This window comes from Anoplopoma fimbria, chromosome 24 (genome assembly GCF_027596085.1).
Source record: "Anoplopoma fimbria isolate UVic2021 breed Golden Eagle Sablefish chromosome 24, Afim_UVic_2022, whole genome shotgun sequence".
Taxonomy (NCBI): domain Eukaryota; kingdom Metazoa; phylum Chordata; class Actinopteri; order Perciformes; family Anoplopomatidae; genus Anoplopoma; species Anoplopoma fimbria.
Genome location: NC_072472.1, coordinates 18,393,576 through 18,416,664, shown reverse-complemented (window position 1 = coordinate 18,416,664; position 23,089 = coordinate 18,393,576). Strand labels below are relative to the sequence as shown.

The 23,089-nt window shown below is 42.3% G+C and overlaps 1 protein-coding gene across 1 annotated transcript in view; it reads left to right on the top strand.

The window, feature by feature from the left end:
• LOC129113147 (unconventional myosin-XVIIIa-like) overlaps positions 1-23,089 on the top strand; it is a 57,996-nt gene that overhangs the window by 25,589 nt on the left and 9,318 nt on the right. Inside the window, exons 15-35 of the mRNA XM_054625308.1 lie at positions 1,706-1,844; positions 2,604-2,763; positions 2,848-3,034; positions 4,137-4,362; positions 4,507-4,616; positions 5,694-5,759; positions 7,237-7,365; positions 13,579-13,722; positions 13,931-14,020; positions 14,211-14,330; positions 14,436-14,547; positions 15,781-15,908; positions 16,081-16,235; positions 17,574-17,697; positions 17,843-18,043; positions 18,280-18,390; positions 19,196-19,300; positions 19,484-19,630; positions 19,785-19,898; positions 20,757-20,873; positions 21,321-21,404. Of these exons, the coding sequence (XP_054481283.1) occupies positions 1,706-1,844; positions 2,604-2,763; positions 2,848-3,034; positions 4,137-4,362; positions 4,507-4,616; positions 5,694-5,759; positions 7,237-7,365; positions 13,579-13,722; positions 13,931-14,020; positions 14,211-14,330; positions 14,436-14,547; positions 15,781-15,908; positions 16,081-16,235; positions 17,574-17,697; positions 17,843-18,043; positions 18,280-18,390; positions 19,196-19,300; positions 19,484-19,630; positions 19,785-19,898; positions 20,757-20,873; positions 21,321-21,404 (2,769 nt within the window). The remainder of the gene's footprint in view (positions 1-1,705; positions 1,845-2,603; positions 2,764-2,847; positions 3,035-4,136; positions 4,363-4,506; positions 4,617-5,693; positions 5,760-7,236; positions 7,366-13,578; positions 13,723-13,930; positions 14,021-14,210; positions 14,331-14,435; positions 14,548-15,780; positions 15,909-16,080; positions 16,236-17,573; positions 17,698-17,842; positions 18,044-18,279; positions 18,391-19,195; positions 19,301-19,483; positions 19,631-19,784; positions 19,899-20,756; positions 20,874-21,320; positions 21,405-23,089) is intronic.

Here is a 23,089-nt window from a genome sequence, read left to right as displayed (position 1 = left end):
CTCGAATTTCTGGATAATTTCATGCATAAATCTGTTGTCTTTGACAATGTATTTTTACGTGTTTATCTGAATCTTAATTTTTCGTTCAACAATAAACATATTTTAGCATAAGAAGTTTCCCTCGTGTGAGTTTAGAAATATTGAAAGGTGTTTGGCAGAGGCTCAAACAGGAGGGTAGGAGCAGGAACGGAAAGGTTATAGAATTGACATTAAGAAAGAAAATCGATGTTTGGCCTCTGCAGCCCGGGATCTGCACCATGGAAACAGAAATGGCAGAGTTTAGAGAGTCATAGATCACTTTGGTATCATTCCAATGTGTTTGCTTTGAGTGCTTTACTTTTTAAAGGGCCCACAGTCTAATGGGAATGTCATCAGACGCATTGAACTATAGTACATCACACTGAAAACCAAAGGGGAAGAAACACAGATCCTTCAAAGTCATTTCTAAAGTCAACTTTAAAGATCTGCTGCTTAGAATGAAAAGGCATTTAGATTTTTTTCTCCACTCACATATATTCTTTTTTTTCTCCTGTTGTAGCTCAGATGTCCGTTATCGCAAACAGCCTTAACGCTCATTTCACTGCCTCATAGTTGTCATATGTCTCCTCCAAACTGATACTCTGTGTTGTATTTGAAGTCAGTGCAGTGTGCACTGCTGATAAGGATGTCTCCAGTGTAACTTCCTGATAGCTGCTAAAAACAGTTTTTGGTTTTGTGAGTTTGGTTCCCAAGCTCCCAGGCTGGATTCAGGCGTCAGCCATGCCAACAGAGCTGGCTGCCTCAGTGTGGAGATCAATATCCCTGGAGCCCCTTGTCATCCACAAAACAACAGTGGCTTATTTCATCATCTAAACTTATAGGACTCTGGCAAAAGTTTAAGAGCAAAAAATAGAAACAAACACAGTGTACTTTTACATTTTAAAGTAAAGCTACACTGTCCAATATGGCCACATGTCCTTTTTATTTGTCGTACATGGACACAACAAAAAAAAACTCTCCCATGCACTTATTCCATGATCATCAATGCCGGAGTGGGTTTTATTTCCTTTCTGTGCTCAAGCTAATTGTAATACTAATTGTATTACTTTTTAATCCCTTTCCCCCCCCGCCACTCTCCGTATTCATGAGCTCTTTTTTTTGTTTCCATTTCGATTATAAGGAAAAGCTAAATTGATTATGCCATTATCGCGGCAACTGCTGGAGGGTGCTTTTGAAACTTTAATTTCAGATGCTAGTTGTGCTATCGGGCCTGTCCAAACCGGCTCATACTGGGAGAAACATACAGCGCAGCTCACTACTTTTACTGACATTTAGTAGAAAAGAATATTCAAGGAAACACCGACTATAGGAGGCCATCTTTTAAGTACCCAGAAGAAAAACAATAAAATCTGAAATACCCTCTGATTCATTAATGAGTTCCCATTAAATAGCTAAAGCAAGCTAAATGTCCTTGTGGAAAGGCGGTTCGTTACTTATGTGTGAGGGACTGTTGGTAAAACAATCTTTTTGAGACAAATAGGTCAAATGGAAAGTTAGCTAAAGGTACAGTGATCATGGCAGTCTTAAGCTAATTTGTGTGTGAGTGTTTTTCTACTCATGTGCCATTGTTTTCAATGGTAAAACAGTGCAATTATAGCATGGACACAAAATGCTCTAAGGAGCTTTGACCTTTGCACGTGTGCATCTTTGTGTGTTTATTTTACAGGTACGGACGGTGCGAACAGATGAAGCACGGGGCCTGCTGTGGCTGATGGAGGAGGAGGCGCTGCAGCCCGGGGGGTCAGAGGAAACCCTGTTGGGACGTCTCTTTAGCTACTACGGACCTGCTGAGGGCGAGAGTAAAGGCAAGGAGAAACGCACACAGACACATTTGAAGCTAATACAACAGCCAATAGTGTACAGAAATGGACTGTTGATTCTTATTTGAAGAACTCCAGTGTGTCTTTTTAATGAAAAGAATAATTTGAATATTTAATCCAAATCTAATTGACACCACATTAATATTGATAATGTTGCCAAACCAAATAAGGAGTGCAAATAAACATGCTTGGTGTGAACATCACTGTTTGTTTTGGCATGAAATAATATGTGCAATTTGTGATCATATGTGAGTGCAGAATCTTTCTTTACTCTCGCTTTCACAGTATTTGCCAACTCTTGGTACAGGTTTAATTTAAGATTTTTTGACATTTCACCAAGCATTTTGTAACAATTTCTGAGACTACAATCCTCCAGTGAAGACTCCCCTTTTGTGTCACAGTAAACCTTATTGTATAATGTATAGAAAATATCCTAACAGAACTCCATAGCATTTTAGAAAAGTGTTGTTTCAGTCTTCCAAAGCAGATGTGAGCTTCTCTCTCTAGTTTATCACCCATATCTTTTTGATAGTCTACCATATGAACAGGGTTGGGAACAGATTGTTTTTTACTATGACTGTATCAGTAAAGTTTATGTTGGTTTGTGACAGCCTTTGCATATATCAGACTAATCAAGACAAGACGTATGACCACTTTCCTAAGCTCCTTTAGGAGACTTGTCATCTCTCTGCGTTATGTTCAATGAGCTGGGGAATCTCACATTGTCTCCTTTTTCTACATCAGGTCACACTTTCCTCTTGAAAAGTGAAAAGGATCATCATTTCCTGCTGGGCCACAGTCACGGGACTGACTGGGTGGAGTACGACGCCTGCGGGTGGCTGAACTACGCCAAGCAGAATCCTGCATCTACCAACGCTACAAGCCTGCTGCAGGACTCCCAGAAGTAAGCATCACATATGCATGGGGGAGGGGGTTGGGGAGGGAGTTTAAGACCATACTTCAGGCTGAAGCAGTGCATCTCTTGCAGGAAGGTCATCAGCTCGTTGTTCATGAGCCGAGCGGCTGGAGCCACTGTGCTGTCCGGGTCCATTGCGGGCCTCGAAGGCGTTTCCCAGCTGTCCTTGCGACGGGCCACCAGCATGAGGAAGACCTTCACCACAGGGGTGGCTGCTATCAAGAAGAAGTCGTTGTGCATCCAGATAAAGCTTCAAGTGGTGAGAGGAGAGGATGGCACTAATCAGTCAGACTATGTTATTAAGCGTTTGTCCACTGTCAAGTTTCAAAACATCATGTTCCTGTACTGCCAAGGATTCTGAGAATCAACATCTCAGTCTGCATCTTTTTTCATTAATCCTGTTTGCATAACAGGTGGGAACTTGACAGGTTGATGTGATGAGTAAATCAAGGCTCATCCTTGTGAATTTGTATAGTAGTGTCACTAGGACACTATAGCCGACTCAAACTGCTGAAGGCAGCTTTAAATGAAATGGATGGGACGAAGGCCAATATTTGGGCTGCACCCAGAGACCGATTTTATAATGATATTAGGCCTGGTGTTAGAGTGCTATGAGAACAGCTCTGCCTGCAGCTATTCTGCTTCCAAACATTCTGCAATACCCTGGATTTTTTTCACAGACAGCATTTTATAAATCCAATACCATGCCGTTTTATTTTTTATAAAAAACACGTTTGTTGTCATTTTTTTTGTTGACAGCATCTGCAGATGGCATTGTTATTGAAAATAAAGGATGGTTGAGATATGGTTAGGAAAGTTGACTGTGAGGTGTGCACTCATCCAATACAATAACAAATACTGGGCTGTTTGCTCCCCAAACCGTGTACTTATAGTGGCAACAACCAGTTGAGAGGAAAAGGTGAAACACTTATCAATCAATGAATAGTAGTCAAGTAATTAATTCTATGAATAGTCTTTATAAAAACAGTATAAAGCTACTTTGAGATTGTATTTAAAAAACACACATTTATGCATTTCTCAACAATAAATGGTAAAAACTGAAAGAAAAAGAAACGCACATTGATTAAAATGAGGCTTTACAAATTGAGATGATAAAATGACAGTGTTGTCATAAGGTAACAGTGTTCTTAACAACAGCATTGTGCAGAATTAAGACAGTAGATTTAACCTGCATGTGACCATTAAAACCCAAAGTTCTAACTAAATGTGTTATTGCAAGGTGTGCATGTTCGAACCAATATGCATAGAAATTGCTTTGTTTACGTAAAGCAGCTGGGCTACTGATTCCATGTAGATACGTCTGTGGAAGATATTGCATTGAACTGCTCCTTATTTTCCAGGATGCTCTCCTTGACATGGTGCGGAGGTCCAGGATTCACTTTGTTCACTGCATATTGCCTAAGGCAGATGCCCTCAAGGCTCTGAGTGGATCCCTGTTCAGAGGAGGGGAATGTGAGGCTCAAGGGGAGACTGGAGATCCCGGCTTAATGCAGCTAGATGTAGCCTTGCTCCGCGCTCAGCTGCGCGGCTCCAAGCTGCTGGATGCTCTCCGGATCTACAGGCAAGGTGAGGTGGCTCACATACTAAGGATGGGCAAAGAAACACAGACCTCTCGTTTCTTTTTTTTCATAGGGTCCCTCCTAAAACATCTGTCCCGCTCTGCAAACATTTCCAGAATCTAATGTTGTCATTCCATGACGACCTTTACAGGTTACCCCGATCACATGGTGTTCTCGGAGTTCCGACGGCGCTTTGACGTGCTGGCACCGCACCTCACCAAGAAGCACGGGAGGAATTACATTGTGAAGGACGAGAAGAGGGTGAGTCAATCAACGAGGGAGGAAAAATGTGCAGCCAGTGGCCAAGCGCAGTGAAGATTAATGTTGTGAAGAGGCAGCTTCATTACATCTGCCCCCTGATTTGTCAGCAGTCAACTGACAGAGAAATACACCCTCATTCATCAAAGCCAATGGTATTATCTAATCAACTTAACCTTATCAGGATCGCCCCTGTTAAAGAGGCAGATCGGTAGTGTGACTTAATATTTAGAAAGTCTGTTCAAAGCAACAAAATACCATTCAGGTAGATGTACTTATCGTCTTTTGTAATCAAGCATTGGAAACTAGCTGCCAAGGTTTTTTCCTTGTGTTTTGACAGTGCAGTTGCTTTACATCTTTAGTTTTTTTGTTTAAAATGTGTAAATAATGATGGTGTACTGGACCTCTGCAATAGAGAAGCCCTGTTGAGGTGCAGTGGAGAAAAAATGCGAGAGGGGGAAAGAGTGGGGTTAAGGGAGAGAAAAGCTCTTTTTCCCCCTGCGTCCTTGTTTTGTGGCCGAGTTTCTGTGGAAACGCAGGCAAACAAAAGCCCCTCAGTGCTTGTTGCAAACCTCTCCTGGTGTAATCTAGATGTGGTCTTTCAGGCCGGAGGCTCGGGTGGAGAGAGGCGGCTGAGACAACAATACACCTACAGTATACAGGCGTGTATATGGACAGAGAGAGGCTCCAGGCTGGCTCTGATGGTGTACCTCTGCATCGGCTGTGTGTGTGCTCAAAGCTGCAAGAGGGCCAAAACCACTGGGGGGGGTGTCGTGAGGAATATGGCAGTAGCAGGTGGATTGTGAGGGGGAGTGTTGTAATTGCTTTGTGGTTGGGAGGTTCTGAGGAGCCAAACTTTTTTCTGTGCTTTCTGACTGACTTTCAGAAACAAAAAAATCCAGTCGGGAATGGTTGCCAGAGAAGAAGAAGGGGGGGGGGCTGCACTGTACCATTAGTTCAGTCTTAGGGGGAGCTGTGGACTACTGAAGTGTTGCGGTGTCAGTGGAAGTTCCCACTGGATGCAGCAGTTGAAAGACTAAGTGTGTGTATTTGTTTGTGTACATGTGTGCCTTCATCCAGGCTGTGGAGGAGCTACTGGAGTCCTTGGATTTGGAGAAGAGCAGCTACCACATGGGTCTCAGTAGGGTAAGTCATATCACAACATGTCAAACAACTAAACAGCTTTATAATAATTGAATAAACCTTTGCTGTGAATTGCTGCCAGTTTCACTCCTCTTAAAGCTCTAAGCACAGAGCAGCAGTACAAGGCTCTCTTTATCCTTGTATTTATTTTACTTTTTACTTAAAAAGACGCTCACTGTCTGGGGGGAGTGTGTGTTGCTTACACCTGTCCTTCCTTGAGGTTTATTTGTCATCCTTTTTTGGGAATGTTGCCAAGCCTTTCCCCTTCTTTCAATCGTGTAGCCAGTGGCAACCCGAGAGACATTTCTCCACCCTGCCCGACTACAATTCTCTTTTCTTCTCAGGTCATTAGAGCAAATTCTCGCAACTGATGGCCCTCTTTGTTTTTCCCCATGACCGTTGTAAAGTAATCACAGTAAACACTGCCTAGCACACTGAGGTCTAATCCTATCAGCTGGAAAGTGGCCATCAGCCAAGAAGGAAATCAAAGGGAACAATAATGTCGAAAACTGTGGAACTTGTGCTCCCAGATATGTGTGCCGCACAGGGCTCCTTTTAAAAAAAAAAAAAAAACAGGACTCGAGAATGGTTCGGAGGCAGCTTCGTATGGAGCCACACTTTGGAGTGTGAAATGGGCTCAGAAGTAGAGGAGCGCAGTCGGCCGTTCGCAAAGCATTCCGGCGGCATCCTAGCAACCTGGCTCACTTGCATGCCAATTACACCGGCCCCCATGTCACCTTACGGCAGCGGAAATCACAGCTTTTGACAGCCATTAGAAAAGGCCACGTGTCTAAAAACAGCCCAGCCATGGACATTTTTTAACAAAGTACTGCATGCCCCTGATGATGACAAATAGCTTCTGCTCAAGCCCCCCACTAAGCAATTTGAAAAGTAATATTCACTGATGTCATTGAATGCATCACTCCTCCCTATTGGTTTGCAGATTCCCTCTCCTGAAGCTGCTCGATCATTTCCAGCTTTGGCTTTGTTAACAAATCACACATGGATTTGGTCATTTATAAAGCATTGGGACTTACAGAGAGACCTTGGGAGGAGGCAGCCGGTCATCCATCTATTTTAATAGCTCGCTGCCATCATATCTGGAATGCATTCACAGTGCGTAATCCCTCTGAGGTATAGACAGGCCGTGACGTGATCTGCTTTATATCGGCTGTTTACCTGTGTTTTACCTTTGGCCTAGATTAGAAACAGACAAGGCTGATTGTCCGAGATAATAACTTAATCACAGCTTTCCCACTTAGATAAGACTCACTTGTCCGTGGATTACACTGTCTCCTATTGATTAACTGCTTCAGAGCACTTATTTACTTTTTTTATAACTCAGTTTCTGTTTATATTTCGCTCTAAAGCACTGCCTTCTAAATCCAATTTCCCCCCGGCTAAAATAAGCATTAGATAATCTCTCCCTAATTGTATCCATTGCTAATAAGTTAATTTGGTTTCATGTGTTTTGTTCTAGCTGTTCTTCAGAGCCGGCACCTTGGCCAAGCTGGAGGAGCAGAGGGATGAGCAGACCAAGCGTAATCTCACCCTGTTCCAAGCTGCCTCTAGGGGCAACCTGGCACGGCAAGCCTTCAAGAAGAGGAAGGTAGGAAAGACGTCACATGAGAAGAACGGCTGATTCTTAAAGTGGCCCTACTATACTTTTCCACTTGTGTTATATATATTTTTGTACATGTAAAAGGTCCGTAGAGTGTAAAACCTGAAGTCCACGCCTAAAAGGAGTTACCCTCCCCCTCAGAATCACTGCTCCTGAGCTGCCTGAAACGGCTCGATTGAATTCTCTCCTTCACTTCTCTAACTTTATGAAGTCATAATGTTACGGAAGTCACATAAAACTCTCCGGCTAGTTTGGCCCGCCCTCAAACAACAAAAGAGAGAGAGGAGGAAGAGTCATTGACCAATCACAACAGATCAGGCTAGCTGACCAATCAGGGCAGACTTTGCTTTTCTGGAGGGAGCACAACGGAGCATTTCAGAGAGAGGGTGAGAAGAGGTGCTGCAGGACAACCAGGATGAGAAAAACAAGATTATGAGCATTAACGCATGTAAACGTGTTGTAACTGTAGAGACTTGAGATAAATATATGCACCCGGAAAATAGCATAATAGGGCCTGTTTAAATTAAAGTTAGCCCAAAACACCAAAGATGTTGTCATCTTAATTTAATTATTGACATTTCACCCAGATCATCACCCTAATAAGAAAATCAAAGGATTCCCTTTAATATCTGACGAGACAAGTTTAAAATGCCAAAATAAATTTGATATTTGCAAAAGTGGACAAAGTAAGGTCCATCAATCAAGGTATATTTATCTGCTTAGCCCTTTTCTTTGTAATAAAGTAGGTGGAGAATGTGAGCCCCAGGGGCCTTGTTCGCTTGGAGTCCACCAGGAGATGAGAGTTCCTGGTTCACAGCTAATTTTAGTGCCTGTTTGCTCTGCTCTTTCGGTAGATCCAACCCGCTCTGCTGTAAATCTTCAACTAATTATAAACGTGTTCTCTAAATCTATTGCCCTCTCCCCCTTAACTCCTGTTCCATAATCCATCCAATCAGCTCTCCTAGGGGGATATTTGAAAGATACACGTTCATTTCTGTTGCGTTTTTTATCAAACTGCCGCCCTTGAGGGCAGCCTTATCAAACATACTGCTGACTCACACACCCATCCGCTCCACCCGTCTTCCATCTCCCTCCCAGCATGTGATGGGCCCATCTCTCTGGACCTCATACATGTCCCCCCGTGATGTATGGAGCCCCGCAGTGCCTCTCCCTCTCTGGGATTACTATTTAAGTGAATGTGCCGCTTCAGCTGGCTAGTGATGAACCAGCAGAAACAGAATCAACATCGCTGCTCTCCATCCAGTATGACATGCTGTTAGCGAGCAGATATCTTATATATGATGCCAGTAAAACTATAAAATTGTCATCTTTGCAATGAGGTAAATCAATATGACCTTATATATTACTGGACTTCCAGCTCTAGTCTGTTGTTACTGTTTCTACCATAATTCGAGTCTGAGTAATGGATGTTGGTTGAAAATGGGGAACCAAGAGAGCCCAATGTATTTTCTTTATTAGGTTCATAGGTCATTACTCACACAGTGAAGCAGGCTAAGAGCCTGGTGCTTCATAATCTGAGAGAAAGAGAAGTAAATCAACAGCAAGAAACCATTTGAAATTGCTAAGCAACTGCGCAATTACAAAAGTCATTAGCAAAGAGGCAGTTTTTTTTCCCTCTGCTCCCATGTGCCCCTTATCTCAAGCAAATACATCCTTAATAGAGAGATAAGTTCATAATAGCTTGTAATTTCATTGCTCTTCAACTCAATGTAGGTCGGGGAGGAAAGATGGAACATACAATTATGAATGTGATTGAATGTGATCGCTGATTCTATCAAGTCAGAGCTATAGGGGGATGTAGTGTACAGGCTTATTCATACTGTGCATTGTCTTCATGGTCATACCCGTTTTGTTTCTCAAAAATCAGTTTAATTCAATCCAAAAAAACATGCTTAACCCCGGCAGGGCAATCAAAAAGTAAATGCAGCAGAGCACACTTACAAACCCAAATGTCTCTCTTATCTATAGGTTTCAAATTCCAAGGATCAGATGTGATACTTTTTGGAACTATACATAATAATTTGCTCTTGAGTCAGACGATGCAATGTTTTCATGTCCGTATGGTAAATATCAAGCTACCGCCGGCAGCTGGTTGTCTTAGGTCAACACAAACACTCAAAACAGGGGAAAACAATTAGTCTGGTTCTCTCCAAAAGTAGCGAAGTCCGCCTAGTGAATGCAACGGCCCCAGAAACAGTCAAGCACATAACCTTTTAGTAAAACTAGGGTTTTTGTATGGCTTTAAGAAACAAGCCATAACTCACAATACAAAATTTGACTTAAATCAGACCTTTCAGGAATTCCCAAAGTGTTGTTAAAATAATAATAATAATATCAGAAGATGACCGATCACATTTGGGAGAAAAGAATAAGTAAAAGCCAATACTTAAGTGCCTTACACCCCATTCTTTCTACTGACCATCAGGGGCCGACTCCTCTGGATGCAAAAATAAGTCTGATTGTTTAGAAGTCTATGAGAAAACGACCCTACTTCTCACTTGGTTTATTACCTCAATAAACATTGTAAACATGAGTTGATGGTCTCTATCGCTGTTTTTCAAGTCAAATTATGATCCATTTAGTTTAAAAGTCTGGGTGTAGTCTGTGTTTGTCTTCAAACCTTTTCACAGTGAGTCTTCTAATCATGAAAGTTAATTGTAACATTTTGGTGACAAAAATGTCTCATTCAGTGCTCAGTTGTACAAAGCTCAACCCACTCATGTCACTTCTGGTTGCAAAAAAACAAGATTGTGACGGCCAAAATGCTGAATTCAAGGCTTAGAAGTGGCAGTCCACGAACAAATGGGTGAGACTACGTCCACTTCCTATATAGAGTCTATATTCTAAACATAGAGCCCAATCTGATACTGTGCCAGGCACAGCTTGGTGTAGGTATTCACTGCATTGAAATAGTCCAATCATGCTTTATCAAATGAAGTCCTCTACAAGTTAAAATAACATTATTAGGTGTTATCTGCAGTCAAGTGTCAGACTGAGATTTGAAAATGTGTTCTGTAGAGAAACCACAAGTGAGGAGCAGTGCCAAGTCCAGTTTGCTTCCCCTTGATTTCCCCTTTTTTTCCACTTACTGCTCAAGCAACAACAGTATGCTGGATTTATAACGTGTGGTATACAATTTTTTCCCGCTAAATCTCATTCTGCTTATATTATTCCTGATTCAATTTGTCGCCACCAGAGTAGTGGAACAGAAGCAGTAACATGGAGTGATTTTCATCTCCCCTTCTCTCCCTGATTAACAAAGTGTGTTGCTGCTCAATCTTAGAATAATCATCACATAATAACGTCCACTTGCGCCTTTGTTGTTACCCCTGTATCCCTTCGTGAATATTGATAGGGCTCCAATTGCGTCGATGAAGTATCTGTCTTAGCTGGTACAGTAGATGGTACTGTGCCTCTGGAACAGTGCGGATGTGTTCAGGTGAAGCCTCTCCGACACTTGCTGGTTGATGTATATGGATGTGACAGTCGGTCACCAGTTCCGCTTGATTGATATTCCCTGGCATGTTAACCTTGTGAAGCTGTGCCAAGCCCATGTGACATTAAATGACAAAACCATAATTTTTCTTGTGTTTTTACCCCCCCACCCCTCTTTCAACTGTCAACGGCTTCCTCAAGGGGACAACCTGACATTTTAAAAGTCTGTTATTTTGCCTCAGCAGGCACTCTCCGCATCGAAAATGTTGTCCTTCAGGTACCCTACAAACCTTTTTTTTCTTCTTTTTTTAGTAATTTGCTTTGAAACCTGTTTAAAGCAGAAAACATAAGCTAGCTTTAGCCTTTTAATACTATATCTACTCACTGCAATGGTGCTCACTGAATTATATAAACCTTTATCAGACAGGGATACAGGACATCTCATTCATTTGAAACATGCAAACCCATAGTTCCATATCAAACAAACACGAATACCTCCCACTGTAAAGGCGTAGATAGGCTCTGCATTGGTGTACGGTACATTTCTATACATAGTGTGTGCCCATAACATGTTTTAGTAAGTCAAAGCTTGCAAACCCCCCTCATGTCGATGTACCTAGGAAGCCTGAACATCCTCTGAACGTCCAAGTTCTGTAGTTTGTGGATGTAAATTTGCATTAAGCTGTGATAATCCTAGAGGTCACAACAGGTATTTTTATACAGTGACGTCAAGTTTCAAGAAATGGTCCCACTATATGAAATGGCTAATGACTACCGTTATCACACATGAATAAAATTGGGCTCATTGGATCCACAATAGTCTCTGCTTTCCACTCATGCCCAATTTATGCAATCCCAAGACTGTTAAAAGGACCCCAGTATGCAGGAATATTGAAATACACAATTTTTTGAAAAGGATGCACATTTTTGGGGCAACCATAGAACCCGTTTTCATTTAGATATCTTAAGGTTAGAGGTCAAGGGGCCCGTTCAAAAATTGCTGTGCAAGGTGTCTGTCGCCAAAAATTTGCCTAATTTTGGAGTGTTGTTCAACCCCCTTCCTGACAAGCTAGCATGGCCACATGCATTGCCACAAATGGATTAATTAAATGTAGGTCGTTTAGTTTCACATGATGCCAGTATTTTCAGCCAAGCTTTAAGACTGAGTCCACTACAGCCTCTTAAAGACAGAGATGTCGGCTGGGATGGGGTCAGGTCTCAGAGGGTTAGCAAGGCATTATTTAAAGTTAAAGAGAGCCTCAGACACCGAGCATATAAGTGTTTCCTTCACTCAGATGTCTGAGAAATGTACAGACATGCCTGCATACATATACATGCACACACACCAGATTATTTTTTTTTTTTAACTAATGGAAATGTAGAACATCGAGGAAGAGCACGGAAACACGCTTTTGTCTTAATCTTGGCTCAGAAGCCTTATTCACATCACATCGTCTCACAGCTGTCACACCCTTTCAATGTGACGTGAATACCAACACGTTTATCCACGCTGTTCATGTAGTATAATCTTTTATTTGTTTTTCCATTCAGTTTTGACTAAGTATGACAAGTGAGACCTGTTTAAATCTTCTGTCAGAGATGCGCTGCATTTTTCTCCATGTTGAGGCATTCACTGTGTGACAAATCCTAATTGGTCATAGAGAGTACCTTCAGGGCGAAATGCACCTGATGCTGAGAATTGCGTCGCTCTAATTGGGTTTGCCCGTAATCTGCTGCTGCTGGAGAGCCTCATGCATAAGCAGCATGGAAATCGTGTAATACTTGGAATTAGCTGCCAACATGTTTGATTTAATTAATCAAAAAAATTTGCTTCCAGCCTTGGAACACATTCTGCAGAAACTCTCCAGAGGAGGCTGGCAAGTCCCGGGTTAGCTGCGAGAAGCCCATACACAGCCAATATAGCATAAGAATGAGGAGTGAAATGTTTTTCAAATATTGTTCATGGGTGGCGGGGATGATATGACAACAATAGATGAGCTCGGTAAAACATTTATTCCACTGGGTAATTAAGATTTTCCTTATTTCCTGGCATTGTTTTATTGACCCCCGGATACTGCCACCCTATGATTTCTGTCCATTACATTATCTCTTTCCATATACTGCATTTAACAGTATGTACTGCTCAAATTGCAGCAGTAAAGCTTGTATTATCTCATTTGTCTTTATTACGAAGCACTTATTTGTATTAGAAGATACAATTAACAGATTAACACATTTCACACAGACTATGTAGCCCAAAGTGCTACATAGTCTACTTTTACATTTATAGTGCACTCAAATATTTCAACACATGAATAGAGACTGGAAAACATTTTACATTGAAAATGAGAAAATAATTAAATAAATCAATAAAAATGTATTGACAGCTGCTGTGATAATGTTAAATGGTTAGAGTAAAAAAAAAGAAGATGTTTTCGGTATTTACACGACATTATTTTTTATATCCAAATGCGCTCAAGAATTAACATAAATAAAAAGGTCAAATTAAAATTTATATTTTCAATGACCAGTTAGGTGTGATTATCACCACGTCATTCCCGACACATCCTCAGGTAGAGACTCCCATTAGCTAGCTAACGTTCCCTCGGATTAATTAACACAATTAATTGTTTTTTAGAAGAAAAAGAGATGTTTTTAGTTTAAAACCTGTGCACTATAAAAAACACACAATTCCCCAGATGTGCTCCGGTTTCGTGACTGCTTCTCCGTATGTGTGTTTTTCAGATTCAGGATCTAGCAATCCGTTGCCTCCAGAAAAACATCAAGAAGAACCGCGGCGTGAAAGACTGGCCATGGTGGAAGCTCTTCACCACAGTCCAGCCCCTCATTAAGGTCCAGCTCACCGAGGAGCAGATGCGAGGCAAAGATGTGAGGAGGCCTTTCTGTGTGATGCACCCTGACCGGATAGATCCATCCCAGTCAGACAGCCTCTAGTCCCCTTTAATGATGCACGGCCTGCCACTGCAGCGTGGAACTTCCTGCTTTTCATTTTTGATGTCTCTTGTAATACTCAATATTTCACAGTTTTACCTGTAACATTACACATAACTTATATAGGCTGCATTCTGTGCCCCAGGAGGAGATCCAGCAGCAGAAATCGAAGTTGGAGAAAGTGGAGAAAGAGCGGAATGAGCTCAGACTGAACACGGATCGATTGGAGAGCAGGGTGGGTCCCTTTGCTTGTGGCAATGCATGCTGGGTGGAAAAGTGTTTAATATTGGCAGTGGAGTTCAAGTCTTTTCATTTCTTACTTGTACAAGAATGGTGGCAAGTATTTTGTAGTTTTGTATTACACCCTGTCTGTGTCTCTGTACGTGTGTGTGTGGGTGTGTGTGTGTGTGTGTGTTTGTGTCCAGATCTCAGACTTGTTGGCAGAACTGGCAGATGAGAGAAGCACCAGTGAGTCAGCATCTCAGTTGCTGGAGACAGAGACTTCAGAGAGACTCCGCCTGGAGAAGGATATGAAGGATCTACAGGCAAATAAACACACACACTTATATAAACTCACATTGTAGTATTTATTAAAAAAAATGTCCAGTGTCAGTGTGATTTATTTTGAATTGTGAACGTGTGCATTCCAGGCCAAGTTTGACGCCATGAAGAAACAGTTGGAATCACAGGAGATGGAGGTGATGGAAGCTCGGCTCATGAAAACGTCAGACCTCAACGGCGAGATGGATGATGACGACGATGGTGGTCAGTTGAGCTATGAACTGCTAATGCTCATTCACAGCTTACACCAGAGACTGTCATCTATCTGTGCGTTTAAATTTGAAACAATTGAGGAGGAAACAAACTTTTTCCTCCCTGTAATCACTATCTCGGTCATCAGTGTTTTTTAAACATTTGTTTTCAATTCCTTAATTAATTGGCCTTTGTGACATTTGCAGCAGCTTGCCAAGACCTCCCTAATGGGCATGTCAGCTCAGGGCAAAAGCATAATTTACTGAGCGCTCATACCAGCGCTACGTGCACTGTTTAAAAAATCTCCCCTATACTAATTGTAGCTGCGGGAATTAGCGGCTTTGTTCGACTGTTTCAGCGGGAGCCATGGCAGCGAGACTTGGTCACATCTCGCATAATGCTATTAAGTATATTTCCCAAGTTTGGGATTTACCGCTAGGGGATTAAGATGTTCGATCCCAGGGCTACAACTAATGCCTGTTGCTGATTGGTCTGCACCTGCTGGGTAACAGAGCTCCCGCTGAGAGCATATTGTCCATGAGACTTTTTTTTTTATGCTCTCTCTGAGTTCCCACCCCCCCTTCAACCCACCTCGGCAGACAAGCCATTACAGAGCATATCAGAATTCTTCGATGAATGAGAAAATAATCGTTGGGATCAGAGCCGGTGGCCCTGCAAGTTGTCATTATGCTATATATATGCTAATGAGCAGCACTGATGGAGGAGCCGGTGTTGGTATGTGAAGGAGAAATGGACAGCCTCTAAAATGATAAGGCTTGGAAATGAACCTGAACCTGAATATCTGACTGGCCGCTGTTATGGTTCTGATAGCCTGTGACAGCTCCAGAATTAGGGTCGGCTAAGAACTGTGGAAAGTGCCACTTAGACATGTCGTTCTCTAACTAGTATTGTGGTGTGCTCTGAATTCCTACCTCAGGTTTATCCAAGATTAAAGCTGAAACTCAAAGGCTGCTTTGTAGTTTTCTGTCGAAATTTTCGACCTAAAGTAAGGTCGGGATTTGATGAAACGCTTTTTATTTTTTGCTGAAAGATTATATTATTTCGGTTCTTGAATCTGATAACCATCACAGGCAGTGCAGTGCACTCCATAATCCACAGCATCCATCATCACTGAGCTTTTGAGCCTTTTTTTCGTCTGTATACCCCGCTAGGCCTGCATCAAAGGAAGTAGACACCCAAATGTCACACAGACATTTTATGAATTGTATGTCTTCCCTCCAGGAGGCGAGTGGCGGATAAAATACAACCGAGCCATTCGTGAAATGGACTTCACCAAAAAGAAACTCCAGCAGGAGTTTGATGAGAAGCTGGACACAGAGCAGCAGAGCAAAAGACATCTCGAGAGAAGGGCAAGAAACAATTTTTTTATAATCATAAACCACTGAACAAATAAAGTTTATTATAATGCTTGGTTACCACACACTTGTTGCCAGTTATATAAATGTGGCATTTAAATATTATAAAGAATAATAGAAATGTGGTGTGTTTGTTTACATGTGTTTGTTGGTGTGCACGCTGCAGCTGGCTGATTTGCAGACGGATAATGAGGATGTGCAGCGCTCTGTGCAGCAGCTGAAGAAGAAGTGCCAGAAACTGACGGCAGAGCTGCAGGACACCAAGCTTCACCTGGAGGGCCTGCACAGTCGCAACCATGATCTGGAGAAGAAGCAGAGGAAGTCAGTTGCAGTTTCTTTTTCTGGCTATTCTATCTATCTGTCTTTATTTCTTTCACAAACACAAGTTACGGAGAACATATTGCTCTTTTCTCCTTGAAAGGCCAGGCGCAGACTCACTGACCCAACCTGCAGCAACACTAACGTTTCCTTTAATTTGACTGAGATGTTCTGTAATCTGTGGAATTGCATTAGCTGAGAAAATGACTCACACTTTAAGCACTTGAGAAGCTACCGCTGTGGCAGAATGTGATCTCTCCCCTGTGGCTAATTGAAGATGCTCTGTGGGTGAAATTATTTTCAGCTGCGCTTCAGAGAGAAAAACAGGGAATTACAACGAGCTGACAGCATGAAACACTTAGCTGTTAAGTTCACTAACCATAAGTGTTTCTGCCCCAGACAACAGAAGAAAACATTTTGCACATTATTACAGCCCAATTGTGAATTGATGGCGAACGGCCGTGGAAAACAGTTGAGCCTGAAATAGAGGTAGCGCTGAACTGATGTTGGGCTCTGTGTCCATGATAACCTCATAGCCACAAAATCTCCTAAGAAGCAGGAGTTAGGGTTAGATATTGAATGACAATTTATGATGATAAATTACTTAATGTACCAGTTGTATCTACTACATCTGCTGTAGCCATCTGCGAATTGGCACCATAGACTGTATATAAGAAGTGGACAGAGTCACCGTGACGTCTCCCATTGGTTTGTGGACTGCCATTTTGAAACCTTGAGTTTTGCATTTTTGCCGTCGCCATCTTGTTTTTTAGCAACCAGGAGTGACATAAGAGGGTGGAACTAAGAGCAACCGAACACTGAATAAGACATTTTTAGGCACCCAAAAAAATTAGACCAGACATTGCCATGGTATCAACCTGTCAGTCACAAGGTAGCCACGCCCTAAAGCAAACGCTGCTTTATCATCTATTTCACTCTAAATGAGACCAGTATTTACATCATGATGTATTAAATAAGTCATCAAACTAGTGATGAGACTATTAACGTATGTTAAAATGTCTACTGAGGTTATAAAACAAGTTAGAAGTAGGGTCACATTCTCCTGGACTTTTACACATCCAGATTTATTTTCACAGCCAGAAGAGTCGCCCCCTCCTGGCCATTATCAAGAATGCAATGTTAAGCTACTTGAGCTTTTCCTACACTTTTCAGGCCCAGATGATGCCGCCCAATTGGCACTTATTAGCACTTTGTGTAATTATAGATATACCGTTTACTATTATGCTCAACTTTTCCTCCCTTTGGAACCCTAGTCTCATGTACAAATACCATTTTGCTGAGAGGTTTATTCATGCGTGTGTGTGTGTATGTGTGTTCCAGATTTGACCTGGAGCAGAACCAGGCTCAGGCGGAGGTACAAAGAGAAAGGAGCCAGAGGGAGAAGCTGGCTCGAGAGAAAGACTTAATGACTGGAGAGATGTTTAACCTCCGCCAGCAGCTGCAGGTAAGCTACTTTACACCACACTACACACTTCAAACGTACTCGGATGTCCTCTCTCAGGGACCACACGTCTGGTCTCTCCGCTCTCTATTTGACATAACTGGGCTGGTCCAGAGGTGCGTTTTTGATGTATCTCTTCCGCCTGCAGGACAAGGACAATGAATTGTGCGCCGTGAATATGAAGGTGCAGCAGCTGGAGGCAGAGCTACAGGATCTGTCCTCCCAGGAGTCGAAGGATGAAGCCTCGCTGGCCAAGGTCAAGAAGCAACTTCGCGACCTCGAGGCCAAGGTGAAAGACCAGGAGGAGGAGCTGGACGAACAGGCTGGAACCATCCAGATGCTGGAGCAGGTAAAGGGTGACGCAGTATGGTGAAATACTTGAGTTTCTATTGCTTAAAAGCTGCTTATATCACGTTATTCAGTGTTTCAAAAGTGCCTTCAAAAGTACCAACATGTTTTATTTAATAACTAATTTAATTAGAGCCTCTCATTTGTGACATGGTAGAAATCTAATTTTCAATTATTTTCATTTTTTTTTTTCTTCTTCGTGTCTGATGTATGTGTGTGTCCCCATCATGCACTCAGGCTAAGCTGCGGCTTGAGATGGAGATGGAGAGGCAGCGGCAGACCCACTCTAAAGATATTGAGAGTAAGGATGAAGAGGTGGAGGAGATCAGGCATTCCTGCAGTAAGAAGGTGGGTGCTGCTCATTCTCACGCTTACACATGTGTACATTTTTTTCTACACATAGCCTCTCTTCCTTGAACTGACTGTTGATCGCGCCCGGTCAAGGCAGCACTGAGAAACACATATTTGTAATCACAAATATGCTGTATTCATCAGAGCAGTATAAATATTATAATTTTAAAGGACATTAACAAAAAATCGTACTTCCAACACAGTACATGAATATTAATAACAAAACAAATGCATCTTAGAGGACAAATAGTGCTTTGTATTTGTATATGCTGACCAGGCGCCCCTGTGGATATACTGTACATTTTTATTCCTGTTCTATCTTTATTTTGTTGTATAGTATGTGTATTTATTGTCTGTGTCTGTGTAGTTGTATAGTATGTGTAGTTATTGTCTGTGTAGTTGTATAGTATGTGTATTTATTGTCTGTGTAGTTGTATAGTATGTGTATTTATTGTCTGTGTATAGTATGTATTTAATGTATAGTATTTATTGTCTGTGTAGTTGTATAGTATGTGTATTTATTGTCTGTGTCTGTGTAGTTGAGCTGCTGCAACACTTGAATTTCCCCCATGGGGATCAATAAAGGAATATAATATATATTAAAATGAAAACTAAAATATCTCATTTTCAAAGTTGACGGATCTACAGGCTAGCAGATCTGCTCGGGGGGGGGAATCCATTTGTCTTTGTCGTGCGAGAGCAGCCATGTCTAACAGGATGGTGGATGGTGTGTTATGTCTGACTTTGTTTATCACTGATCATCTGTTTGTGCATCCTGACACTCTGTTCCCGTGTCCTGCAGCTGAAACAGATGGAGGTGCAGCTGGAGGAGGAGTACGAAGACAAGCAGAAAGTGTTGCGCGAGAGGCGAGAGCTGGAGTCCAAACTGCTGAGCGCCCAGGACCAGGTACCTCCATCACTCCGCCTCTGTCGGCTGTGTGTGCACGATTTTAGCTTTCTCCACTTCTTTTTGATTGGAAAGATAACCGCTTTGGAGTCTGGAGAGGTGCCGTGGGACTTAAGAGGGCGGATAGAAACACAGAGAGTTCCTAACAATACTGGCTAGAAAAAGGTGTGTTTTGTGATTCAGGTGAGCCAGAGGGATGTGGAGACTGAGAAGAGGCTGAAGAAAGACCTGAAGAGAACCAAAGTCCTTCTGGCTGATGCACAGATAATGCTGGACCACATGAAGAGTAACGCCCCCAGCAAGAGGGAGATCGCCCAGCTCAAAAATCAAGTACGCCACCCTGTTGAACACTTTGCTGTGCCTCACACGGTTGATAAATCCTGGTTTCCTCTGCAGTATCCGTGATAGCTCCTTGATCTTGGCCTATTAATGTTTGTCCCTCACCTCCTTGCGGGTACCTTTTCCTCCCTCCTGTTTCTCACAGCTGGAGGAGTCAGAGTTCACTTCAGCGGCAGCAGTGAAGGCTCGAAAGAGCATGGAGATTGAAATAGAAGACTTGCATATCCAAATGGAGGATGTGGTCAAAACTAAGATGTCGGTAAGTTTTCACATCCATAGAGTGGAACTGCACAAATTGAGTTTCAAATATTCACTCCAGTAAGCTTGAATGGAAATCAGTTGACAATGAATTAGACCCGCCCATTTTTTCATCTCACAATGCGGTAACAGATACTTTGATGCGCAAAACACCCAATGATGTTTAATTAATTTAGGGCCTTTTCCTCACTAGCGTTCACTCTTAAAAAAATACAGCAGGGCTCAAAACATTAATATGCATGCATCATAAATCCATGGTGGCATATTAAAATAATAAATGCCCTTTGGCTTATATCTGATTTCAGCGTTTTTGCCCTAATGGATAAATTAGCTTTGTCGAATGTTTTTTTTTCCTCTCTCCATCTGCTCATTAATGGCTGTCTCATGAGAGTACCGTCTGCATGTCAGACTCGTAGACTGAGGATGTTTGTGTCTCTGGGGATGGCGCACACAGAGTGCTGTGGTGCCGGTGCTTTGCTTGTTAATTGCTGCATTTATGGCAAGGAAAGGTCCTGTAAATGTCTCAGATCAGAGAATGCATATTGAGGGTCTGAGTCCAACCCCCCCCCCCAGCACCCCGATTCAACCCCCAATCACAGAGGATGAACTCTAAATAGGACGTCGCCAATATGCTGCACTGGCTGCACTTTTCCCTGCCTAAATGAGCCAATTGATTATTTCCAATTGGTCTCATCCCTCAGCCGTCCAGATTGCGTTTCACTGCCATCAGCTGAGATTTGAAGACTGCCGCGGCCTGGCCAGCTAATGACCATTTATCCTATTCAACAGCTCATGAATAAGCCCTGTCGTTCTATACTAAAATGTGTGTGTTTTCCTCCTCTTCATTTTCTCCTTTCAGTTGGAGGAGCAGGTCAGCCGTCTGCAGAGAGAGAAGAATGACCTGCAGTCTCGTATGGAGGAGGATCAGGAGGACATGAATGAGCTGATGAAGAAACACAAAGCTGCAGTTGCCCAGGTAACCCGACATGCAACACCTCGGTGAGCAGTTCGAGAGCCTTGCAAATATGAATTTCTTTTGTTATCAAAGCTCCGACCAAAATCAGACCAAAACTGCGTGATCCCTCTCATTACTCGTACCTAGTTTGAGAAGTGGTGGTGTAAAGTCTTTAACATCCACATTAATGTTCTGTTCTTTTTCTGCATGTAAGTAGACTGGCTTTGAGGTTTGGAGGACATGTTCCCCTCTAAACACAGTGTGCGCTCTGCTATCAGGGCGACGCAAGCTGTTCTGCAGCAGATCACATGACAAATGATTTGGCACAGAAGTATTACGGTCATTAACCATTTACATTAAAGGGGATGTTCTTTTTTCAGATAATTGATACATTCATTGACACAAACGTCCTCTCTCTCACACACACTAATTATCTGACTATTGTGTGTGTGTGTGTGTGTGCACTAGTCTGCCAGGGACTTGAGCCAGATCAGTGACCTGCAGGCCCAGCTGGAAGAGGCCACAAAGGAGAAGCAGGAGATCCAAGAAAAGGTACAAGGAAGTATTCAAAAGCACTACAGCTGCCTGCCAGGAACCCGCCTGCTGCCTCAACACTTCTCTCAGATTGTTGTAACCCAAAAAAAAATAAAAAATGCTCTGTTTCTGTGGCAGCTTTTTCAGAAATCGCATTGCAATTTGCATTTAAATAGTAGGAATCAGTGAACATTTAAAGTCAAGGAGAGAAATTGTTCTTTTGCCTCTCAGTACTCACGCTTAAAGGAAGGGTCATGTACATACAATTGGCAGATTGTCACCATGGTTTAACCAATTAGATAAAGTGAAAGCACTCATTCTGGTCCTTTGAAACTCTATCAAATTTGGTGCAGCAGCTTCTGTCTCAGTGATTTCTCTTATCGCTGGTCTTTCTTCGTTTGCAGATGCAACATTTTTTTTTGAAAATAAGAAAATTCTCAAGGAAATAAGAAGGCGGCAATCATCGGATGTCTTAACTATTGTTGTGATAAAAGAAATTGACACAAAAGCAAAACCTTGTTGCTGTACTCGTATACAAACAGAATACAATGAAAATGCCATTTTACTTTCAAACATAAAAAAGTCCCTCACAACAGATGCGCACAGCTGAGTCATACACAAAATGTCAAACTGCTGCCCTGTGACTTTTGTATCGGCCAGAGGGCGGCTGGCGCAGTGGAGAGCAGGGTCGTTCTCCATTCAGAGAATCGGCGGCTCGATACCCGGCTTTGGCAGGCGATGTGTCCTTGGGCAAGACACTTAACCCCAAGTTGCTCCCGAAGGCTTTGCCATCGGTGTGGCCTGGATGTTGTATGAATGTTAGTTAGAGTCTGATGGGGCTGACCTTGCATGGTAGCCCTGTCATCAGTGCGTGAATGATATGTAATGATATGTAATATAAGCTTTGAGCTACTGATTGTAAGTTGCTTTGGATAAAAGCGTCTGCTAAATGACTGTTGAGCGCTAAAATGCCACTGTTTGCATTCTAACACAGCCTTTGAAAACATTGAACCTGCTAAACAGAATGTTCATTATGAGCATGTTAGCATATGGCACAAGTGGCATACAGCTCACTCTTTAAAAGCTTAACATTTGAATAACATGGTGGTCATAAAACCTCGTCTGATATAGCATGATTTTGGGCCGATTGGTTTGTTGTTGTATTCCGTGCTTGAGTCGTCAGCTAAATGATTGAAGCTCAGCATAAATGTGTATTCATGTGGCAAAAAGGTTAATGCACCTGATTCATGCCTATGTTGATAATAGTGCTTTTATAATAACAGTGTTTTAATAATAACAGTGTTTTTTCACAGGATAACCTCTGTGACGCTTTTCTTTCCAAAATGAATTTCCTCTGGGCTATCAAAGCTGAATTGACCTAGAATATGGCAATCTAGTGCTCTGTTTGCCTGCACATTACACAGGCTCAGGCTCAGAGTGACTGGACTCTCAGCGGGCGGCTTCCTTTAAGTGTTGACATGCAGCTACTAAACAAATCAAACCACCTGCCCTGGAACAGAATATGTTTAAATATAATTCCACTAAAGGACAGAATTGAGCTCTATCCAGCCCCGTTTCTATTAGATTAAGCTAAATGCGTGCCAAAGCTTTGGTCCACTTAGTTGTATGCAAACCCACCCATCAGAATATTGTTGGCTACATTAGGAGACCCACAGCAGGCTGCAAGCCATTGTTGGAAAATG